Source organism: Rhinichthys klamathensis, unplaced genomic scaffold (assembly GCF_029890125.1).
Source record: "Rhinichthys klamathensis goyatoka isolate OS25496 unplaced genomic scaffold, OSU_Roscu_1.1 h1tg000318l_1, whole genome shotgun sequence".
Classification (NCBI taxonomy): Eukaryota; Metazoa; Chordata; class Actinopteri; order Cypriniformes; family Leuciscidae; genus Rhinichthys; species Rhinichthys klamathensis.
In genome coordinates, this window is record NW_026606834.1 from 602,501 (window position 1) to 612,500 (window position 10,000).

General features: G+C 44.5%; 1 protein-coding gene across 1 annotated transcript in view; it reads right to left on the bottom strand.

Moving 5' to 3' along the window:
* The window catches only part of LOC130105372 (E3 ubiquitin-protein ligase SH3RF3-like), a 149,480-nt gene that overhangs the window by 37,434 nt on the left and 102,046 nt on the right, over positions 1–10,000 (bottom strand). Inside the window, exon 3 of the mRNA XM_056271357.1 lies at positions 8,673–8,768. Within this exon, the coding sequence (XP_056127332.1) occupies positions 8,673–8,768 (96 nt within the window). The remainder of the gene's footprint in view (positions 1–8,672; positions 8,769–10,000) is intronic.

Here is a 10,000-nt window from a genome sequence, read left to right on the forward strand (position 1 = left end):
TGTGTGTGTGCACGTGAGTTTTTGTGTGTGTGTTTGTGTGCGTGTGTGTGTATGTACACACACACACACACCGCCACGTGAACCGTCACGTGAATCATTAGGATCCCGGCGGGTCACGTGACGGTTCATTAGGATCCCGGCGGGTCACGTGACGGTTCATTAGGATCCCGGCGGATTACGTGACGGTTCATTAGGATCCCGGCGGATTACGTGACGGTTCATTAGGATCCCGGCGGATTACGTGACGGTTCATTAGGATCCCGGTGGGTCACGTGACGGTGCATTAGGATCCCGGCGGGTCACGTGACGGTGCATTAGGATCCCGGCGGATTACGTGACGGTTCATTAGGATCCCGGCGGATTACGTGACGGTTCATTAGGATCCCGGCGGGTCACGTGACGGTTCATTAGGATCCCGGCGGGTCACGTGACGGTTCATTAGGATCCCGGCGGATTACGTGACGGTTCATTAGGATCCCGGCGGGTCACGTGACGGTTCATTAGGATCCCGGCGGGTCACGTGACGGTTCATTAGGATCCCGGCGGATTACGTGACGGTTCATTAGGATCCCGGCGGGTCACGTGACGGTGCATTAGGATCCCGGCGGGTCACGTGACGGTGCATTAGGATCCCGGCGGATTACGTGACGGTTCATTAGGATCCCGGCGGATTACGTGACGGTTCATTAGGATCCCGGCGGGTCACGTGACGGTTCATTAGGATCCCGGTGGGTCACGTGACGGTTCATTAGGATCCCGGCGGATTACGCGACGGTTCATTAGGATCCCGGCGGGTCAAGTGACGGTTCATTAGGATCCTGGCGGATTACGTGACGGTTCATTAGGATCCCGGCCGGTCACGTGACGGTTCATTAGGATCCCGGCGGATTACGTGACGGTTCATTAGGATCCCGGCGGGTCACGTGACGGTTCATTAGGATCCCGGCGGGTCACGTGACGGTTCATTAGGATCCCGGCGGGTCACGCGACGGTTCATTAGGATCCCGGCGGATTACGTGACGGTTCATTAGGATCCCGGCGGGTCACGTGACGGTTCATTAGGATCCCGGCGGGTCACGTGACGGTTCATTAGGATCCCGGCGGATTACATGACGGTTCATTAGGATCCCGGCGGGTCACGTGACGGTTCATTAGGATCCTGGCGGATTACGTGACGGTTCATTAGGATCCCGGCGGATTACGTGACGGTTCATTAGGATCCCGGCGGGTCACGTGACGGTTCATTAGGATCCCGGCGGATTACGTGACGGTTCATTAGGATCCCGGCGGGTCACGTGGCGGTTCATTAGGATCCCGGCGGATTACGTGACGGTTCATTAGGATCCCGGCGGGTCACGTGACGGTTCATTAGGATCCCGGCGGATTACGTGACGGTTCATTAGGATCCCGGCAGGTCACGTGACGGTTCATTAGGATCCTGGCGGATTACGTGACGGTTCATTAGGATCCCGGCGGATTACGTGACGGTTCATTAGGATCCCGGCGGGTCACGTGACGGTTCATTAGGATCCCGGCGGATTACGTGACGGTTCATTAGGATCCCGGCGGGTCACGTGACGGTTCATTAGGATCCCGGCGGGTCACGTGACTGTGCATTAGGATCCCGGCGGGTCACGTGACGGTGCATTAGGATCCCGGCGGATTACGTGACGGTTCATTAGGATCCCGGCGGATTACGTGACGGTTCATTAGGATCCCGGCGGGTCACGTGACGGTTCATTAGGATCCCGGCGGATTACGCGACGGTTCATTAGGATCCCGGCGGGTCAAGTGACGGTTCATTAGGATCCTGGCGGATTACGTGACGGTTCATTAGGATCCCGGCCGGTCACGTGACGGTTCATTAGGATCCCGGCGGATTACGTGACGGTTCATTAGGATCCCGGCGGATTACGTGACGGTTCATTAGGATCCCGGCGGGTCACGTGACGGTTCATTAGGATCCCGGCGGGTCACGTGACGGTTCATTAGGATCCCGGCGGGTCACGTGACGGTTCATTAGGATCCCGGCGGGTCACGCGACGGTTCATTAGGATCCCGGCGGATTACGTGACGGTTCATTAGGATCCCGGCGGGTCACGTGACGGTTCATTAGGATCCCGGCGGGTCACGTGACGGTTCATTAGGATCCCGGCGGATTACGTGACGGTTCATTAGGATCCCGGCGGGTCACGTGACGGTTCATTAGGATCCTGGCGGATTACGTGACGGTTCATTAGGATCCCGGCGGATTACGTGACGGTTCATTAGGATCCCGGCGGGTCACGTGACGGTTCATTAGGATCCCGGCGGATTACGTGACGGTTCATTAGGATCCCGGCGGGTCACGTGGCGGTTCATTAGGATCCCGGCGGATTACGTGACGGTTCATTAGGATCCCGGCGGGTCACGCGACGGTTCATTAGGATCCCGACGGTTCATTAGGATCCCGACGGTTCATTAGGATCCCGACGGGTCACGTGACGGTTCATTAGGATCCCGCCGGGTCACGCGACGGTTCATTAGGATCCCGGCGGGTCACGTGACGGTTCATTAGGATCCCGGCGGGTCACGTGACGGTTCATTAGGATCCCGGCGGGTCACGTGACGGTTCATTAGGATCCCGGCCGGTCACGCGACGGTTCATTAGGATCCCGGCGGGTCACGTGACGGTTCATTAGGATCCCGGCCGGTCACGTGACGGTTCATTAGGGATCCCGGCCGGTCACGTGACGGTTCATTAGGATCCCGACGGGTCACGCGACGGTTCATTAGGATCCCGGCGGGTCACGTGACGGTTCATTAGGATCCCGGCCGGTCACGTGACGGTTCATTAGGATCCTGGCGGATTACGTGACGGTTCATTAGGATCCCGGCCGGTCACGTGACGGTTCATTAGGATCCCGGCGGATTACGTGACGGTTCATTAGGATCCCGGCGGTTCATTAGGATCCCGGCGGGTCACGTGACGGTTCATTAGGATCCCGGCGGATTACGTGACGGTTCATTAGGATCCCGGCGGATTACGTGACGGTTCATTAGGATCCCGGCGGGTCACGTGACGGTTCATTAGGATCCCGGCGGATTACGTGACGGTTCATTAGGATCCCGGCGGGTCACGCGACGGTTCATTAGGATCCCGGCTGGTCACGTGACGGTTCATTAGGATCCCGGCGGGTCACGCGACGGTTCATTAGGATCCCGGCGGGTCACGTGACGGTTCATTAGGATCCCGGCGGATTACGTGACGGTTCATTAGGATCCCGGCGGGTCACGCGACGGTTCATTAGGATCCCGACGGTTCATTAGGATCCCGACGGGTCACGCGACGGTTCATTAGGATCCCGACGGGTCACGCGACGGTTCATTAGGATCCCGGCGGGTCACGTGACGGTTCATTAGGATCCCGGCGGGTCACGTGACGGTTCATTAGGATCCCGGCGGGTCACGCGACGGTTCATTAGGATCCCGGCCGGTCACGCGACGGTTCATTAGGATCCCGGCGGGTCACGCGACGGTTCATTAGGATCCCGGCCGGTCACGCGACGGTTCATTAGGATCCCGACGGGTCACGCGACGGTTCATTAGGATCCCGGCCGGTCACGCGACGGTTCATTAGGATCCCGACGGGTCACGTGACGGTTCATTAGGATCCCGGCGGATCACGCGACGGTTCATTAGGATCCCGGCGGGTCACGCGACGGTTCATTAGGATCCCGGCGGGTCACGCGACGGTTCATTAGGATCCCGGCCGGTCACGCGACGGTTCATTAGGATCCCGGCCGGTCACGCGACGGTTCATTAGGAGACTTCAGATGCCCCAATCACAAAGCCTGTGAAGTGACGACTTAACACGGGCGATATGGACTCTCTATGGTGGACGGCACTGATCCTCAACAACTTGTCTCAATATCGGCATGATTACTTGGACTTCAAAAGGATGGAAATGGATAAATACTCTAAATGTTCCGATCCAATCTGACTTGTAATGCTGACCGAATCATGCACTGTTCCTTCGTTGGTCAGAGGAGAACTGGCCCCGACTGAGTCTGGTTTCTCCCAAGGTTTTGTTCTCCATTCTGTCCCTGATGGAGTTTTGGTTCCTTGCCACTGTTGCCTTGGCTTTTGGCTTGCTTAGTTGGGGACATTTAATATTCAATAATATTATTGATCTGCCTTAATTAAGGTGGACGTTGACGCAATTTTCTTTTAGAAACAAACTTTGTTATATTGTTTTCATGTTATCACTGTGAAGCGCTTTGATACAATCTGTATTGTAAAAAGCGCTATATAAATAAAGGTGACTTGACTTGACTTGATCCCGGCGGGTCACGTGACGGTTCATTAGGATCCCGGCGGGTCACGCGACGGTTCATTAGGATCCCGGGGGATCACGTGACGGTTCATTAGGATCCCGGCCGGTCACGTGACGGTTCATTAGGATCCCGGCGGGTCACGCGACGGTTCATTAGGATCCCGGGGGATCACGTGACGGTTCATTAGGATCCCGGCGGGTCACGTGACGGTTCATTAGGATCCCGGCGGGTCACGTGACGGTTCATTAGGATCCCGGCGGGTCACGTGACGGTTCATTAGGATCCCGGCGGGTCACGTGACGGTTCATTAGGATCCCGGCGGGTCACGCGACGGTTCATTAGGATCCCGGCGGGTCACGTGACGGTTCATTAGGATCCCGGCGGGTCACGTGACGGTTCATTAGGATCCCGGCGGGTCACGTGACGGTTCATTAGGATCCCGGCGCGCAGGAGCTCGTTAGTGCAGTCGTGAACTTTCACACCTCGAGTGGTGAATGTGGTTAATATACTGTGTACTGTAGGTCAAGCTCTCGCTGGGACGTGAGGAGTTTAGACGCCTTCAGGTTATTGGCTAATTGTGCTAATAATAGAGCCCATCATGCAGAGTAATTATGCCACGCGAAGATGACAAAAAGAAAATCACAAAGCCGCGAGTGTGCAGAGAATAATGACACGCTGTCAGACCCGCACAGAAATAACTCACGATCTGCGGGAATAAAGCTGCGCTATCAAGAACTATTTATATCAAGTGTGTTTTAACGTGTGTGTGTGTGTGTGTGTGTGTGTGTGTGTGTGTGTGTGTGTGTGTGTGTGTGTGTGTGTGTGTGTGAGCGAGTGTGTGTGAGAGAGCATGTGTGTGAGAGAGCGCGTGTGGGTGTGTGTGTGAGCGTGTGTGTGTGAGCGTGTGTGTGTGTGTGTGTGTGTGTGTGTGTGTGTGTGCGTATGTTTTATGAAGATGTGACTGTTAGAGTCTCTCCTCTTCATGATCTCACCACAGTAATAATAAAAATAATACATTTTATTTATATTGCGCTTTTCTCAAACCCAAAGCGCTACACAGGGGAATAGAGTAATCTCTCCTCCTGCTGTGTTCAGTACAGTGCTTAACGGAGCGCTTGCAGCAGATAGACACGCTTTCATCACTAAAACTGTCAAGAACATCAAAAGAATGAAATAAAATAATAATAATAATTCATAATTATGAAAATATTATTTTGACTCTATATATGAATATAATATAAAAACAATATATATTTATAGTCAAAATATTATATTATTAATAATAATATATAATTACATAATAATAATATACGATAATGTTATAATAATATATAATCAAATATATTAATCATATATAGTATATATTAATTACAAAAGTATAGATAATAATGATGTATGTATATACACATATGACTTTATTATATGTAATTATTAATAATAATATAATTAATATATTATTATTAATACTATATTATTTTGACTATAGATATGAATATAATCTAAAAACTATATATATATATACATATAAAATTACATATTTAATTATATATATAATAATGATATTTTATATCTACATAATAATGATTAGGCCTATTATATTCATATATACAACAATAATATACAACATTAATTCAATTAGTATTAGTGTATAGTAAAGTGTAATTTATTCCTGTGATCAAAGCTGTATTTTCAGCATCATTACTCCAGTCTTCAGTGTCACATGATCCTTCAGAAATCACTCTAATATGAGGATCTGATGCTCAAGAAATATTTCTGATTATTTACAATGTTAAAAACATATTTCATACTGGTTTTGTGGAAACTGTGATACATAAGCGATTTGAGTACCGAGAAAAAGCGCTACATAAATGTAATGAATTATTAGGGGTTCAAGCTCAAAGTGCTGAAACCCTATTATAATAGTAAGGGTTTGTAAAACTGATCGTGCAGACCAACCCGTAAGTGCTAGAGACTTGAAACCTGGGCAGATGCAGGCCTCAATTTGGGGAGAATCTATCAGAGTATGACCCCGATTGGCCCATAGGTGGCGCTACAGCAACCAAAAGTACTAAACCGCTCATAACTCATAGACCGTTTGACTTAGACTCGAGTGTGATCACTGTGATCTTTGGGTCAAGCAGGACAAGATGTATATCTCCAATTTCGATTTAGGCAGCAAACATTTTCTCCTATGTCGAATTTTGTCCAAAACCTACTTTTGCGACCTAGTCCCTGGTTTTTCGCCCGATCAGAACCAGACCAGTCTAGGGCAATTCTCTGGACTCTCTAGATCAATAATTATCGAAAATAACGTTGAACTTTTGCATTTTTCGTATGGCTAACAGGGTCATTTAGAAAATGGCGTGGCAAAATACACTCAAAAGCCTATAAATCCTAAACGAAAACTCAGAACTTCACAAAAGTTGTTGGGCATATGTGACATAACATAGTAAACAAGCATGCAAAATTGTATGTAGATCGGACCATAGATGGCGCTATAACTGTCAAAAAGCTTTAAAACCCATGGTAAATTGCCTGTATTGGCTGTATTGGGTCTTTTCCATCTATGATGTCAGTGGTTAAATGCTTGCTAAATAAAACTTAATGCCTTTAATGCTTATGTGCTTAAAGGCCTTAAATGCTTGAACCCCGCTAAATGCTGCTTGTTATTTTTATTATTTAATTTTTCAGGATTCTTTGATTAATAGAAGAACAGCATTTATTTGAAATAGAAGTTTTTGTAACTTTACAAAGGTCTTTACTGTCACTTAAATTAAATGTGTCCTTGATAAATAAAAGTATTTTAAAAAATCAAAGAAAAAAGAAAAAACCTACTGACCCCAAACATTTGAATGGTGGTGTATAATTAAAAGGCCCGTATGATTTTCTGTAACGTTGTGAAATTATTATGTTAAAAGTTAACATATTTCTCTTGTTGTTCCACTTCAGTGTTGGTCTTCTTATAACTTTATTTAATTTTCCTTCACAGAAATAACTTACAGTCACTGCAGTCAACTAGATTTAAAATGATTTAAAATTATGACAGTTGAAATTATAATATACTAAGTCATAACTATGACATACAAAGTCATAATTATGAGATAAAAAGTCAAAATTATGACTTTCTGTGAGGTTGTGAGTTTGACTTTTTATGTCATAATTATTATTATTAAACTTCAAACTAATTCAGTTTCAGCCCTACAGATTTAAAAAAAAAAATGAATATCAGTAAAAACTCGAGCTTTATTAATGTTAATCAAACAACAACAGAGTAAAAGAGACTCTCTCACCGCTCTAGACTGAGTAACTTCAGCAGCTTTAATAAGAATCAATCTATATTTATTATACATAATGTTTCATTTTTACATTTTTGATCATTCATTTACATCATCCTACTGTAGCTGAAAAAATAAAGCACTGTTTATTTCATTCACATCTTTCTTCTCCTTTCATCATTTTAATCTTTGTTCTTATTTTAATAACAAAGATGCTATAATGAAATAAAATAAAGTGAAATATTTTTTCTTTTTTGTTTGGTTCCCTTGTAAGACTGCATTTATAAATAAGGAAATTTGTGCGGTTGCACTGCTCAGAATCGCGATAAATCATGATCCTGTCTGAAAAAAACAAAATCACGCCATGATATTTTTGCAAAATTGTTCACATGATTTTATGACCTTTCTCATTTCTCATGTGCATCACACAGACAACGTGTTTATCAAAGTAAAGTGTTGCATTCATGAATAACTGCCGAAGGACATCAGGACATCTGAAATCAAAAGCCTCTCCTCTCTAATCACGCTCAAAATCGACACGCATTACCCACAATGCATCACTCGTCACACACACAGCGCTCTGCTTCTCCCGGTCTCAGGCCAGCACAAGTGGCTTGTTGTCTTTTATAAACCTTAACGTCAAGCTTTCCTTTCTCCTGATGCATATTTAAAGGGTGTTTGATTATGATTTCACTTTAGTAAGTGTGTAATGTTGCAGTCTGAGCAGTTCCCCCTGAGCATCTGCAGTCCCCCCCCCCCCCGGACCACAATTTATAGATTATCATGACAGAATATGCTAATCAATGACTAGAAGATAGTTAACTCCATCTCTAAGCTATTGAAGCTCCGCCCCCTGTGCCGGGAGCAGCGGCTCATTTGCATTTAAAGGGACACACACAGAAACGGTGTGTTTTTGCTCACCCTCAAAAAGTGACAATTTTAACATGATATAAAAAATATCTGTGGGGTATTTTGAGCTAAAACTTCATAAACATACTCTGGGGACATCAGAGACTTATTGTACATCTTGTGAAAAGGGCATTATAGGACCCCTTTAAAGGACAGGCTTCAATACACTTACCTCAACATATAGGATAGGAAAAATCCCAATCTTATCTCCCAGCATGCCTTCTGCCCAGTTATCGTCCACTCTCCGGATCACGGTCAGAACCTCGTCCTGCGAGAGAGGAAACACAGCACACACACACGTTTCTGCCGTGCTCATTCTTGTAGTGTGGAAATGCGTGGAACAGATAAATCACACAGATGAATCACATCCTTATATAAAGTCAAGTTTAATTTCATATTTACAACAGAATGAGAAATTAAATTGAATATGTGAACGGGAAGATCATCTCCCAGCATGCCTCACATCACAACACCTGCCCTACACAAAGGGAACAATCAAACACTGCGTTTCACACACTCTCGGTTATATCATCAGTATGATCTGCTATGGAAACATTTCCACAACATAAGAAAAAAATCATGCTTTATTAAATCTTAATTAAGACATAAAAAGTCCTAATCATGACATTAGGACATGAGATTAAAAGTAAATAAGTAATAAATTTAAATTATGACATACTACTACCTCCTAATTATGAGATAAAGTCAAAATTATGACATACTAAGTCCTAATTATTAGATAAATCAAAATTATGACATATTTAATACTAATTATGAGATTACAAAAAATCAAGATTATGCAATGTTTTAATTATGAGATAAAAGTCAAAATGATGACAGATTAAGTCCTAATTAAGACATGAGTCATAATTGAGATAAGTCAAGATGATGACATACGAAGTCATAATTATCTATTAAAAACAAAAAATGATGATCTACTAAGTCATTTAGGAGATAAAAAGTTTAAATTATGACATACTAAGTCCCAATTGTGAGATAAATCAAAATTATTATACTAAATACTAATTATGAAATAAGTAATAATTATGAGATTAAAATCATAATTATGAAATGTCATAATAATGTAAGAAAAGTATAAATGATGACATACTAAGTCCTAATTATGACATAAGTCATAATTGTGAGATTAAAAAGTCACAATTATGACATACTAAGACATTTATGAAATAAAACAATGAAATTATGACTGTTAAATCAGAGGTTCACATAATAAACACGAACAGAAAATCACACCCTCATTTATGGACTAATGGTCAATGGGAACCATAACTTCTTCAAAATATCTCCTTTTGTGTTCAGAAGATTTCAACTTTTTTATAATTGTGATGTTTTACCTTTTAAAAAATTATGACATACTATGAAATAATTGACATAAGTCATAACTATGACATACAAAGTCATAATTATAAGATAAAAAGTCAAAATATGACAGTCATTATGACTTTTTATGCCATAATTATGACTTTTTAAGTCATAAAG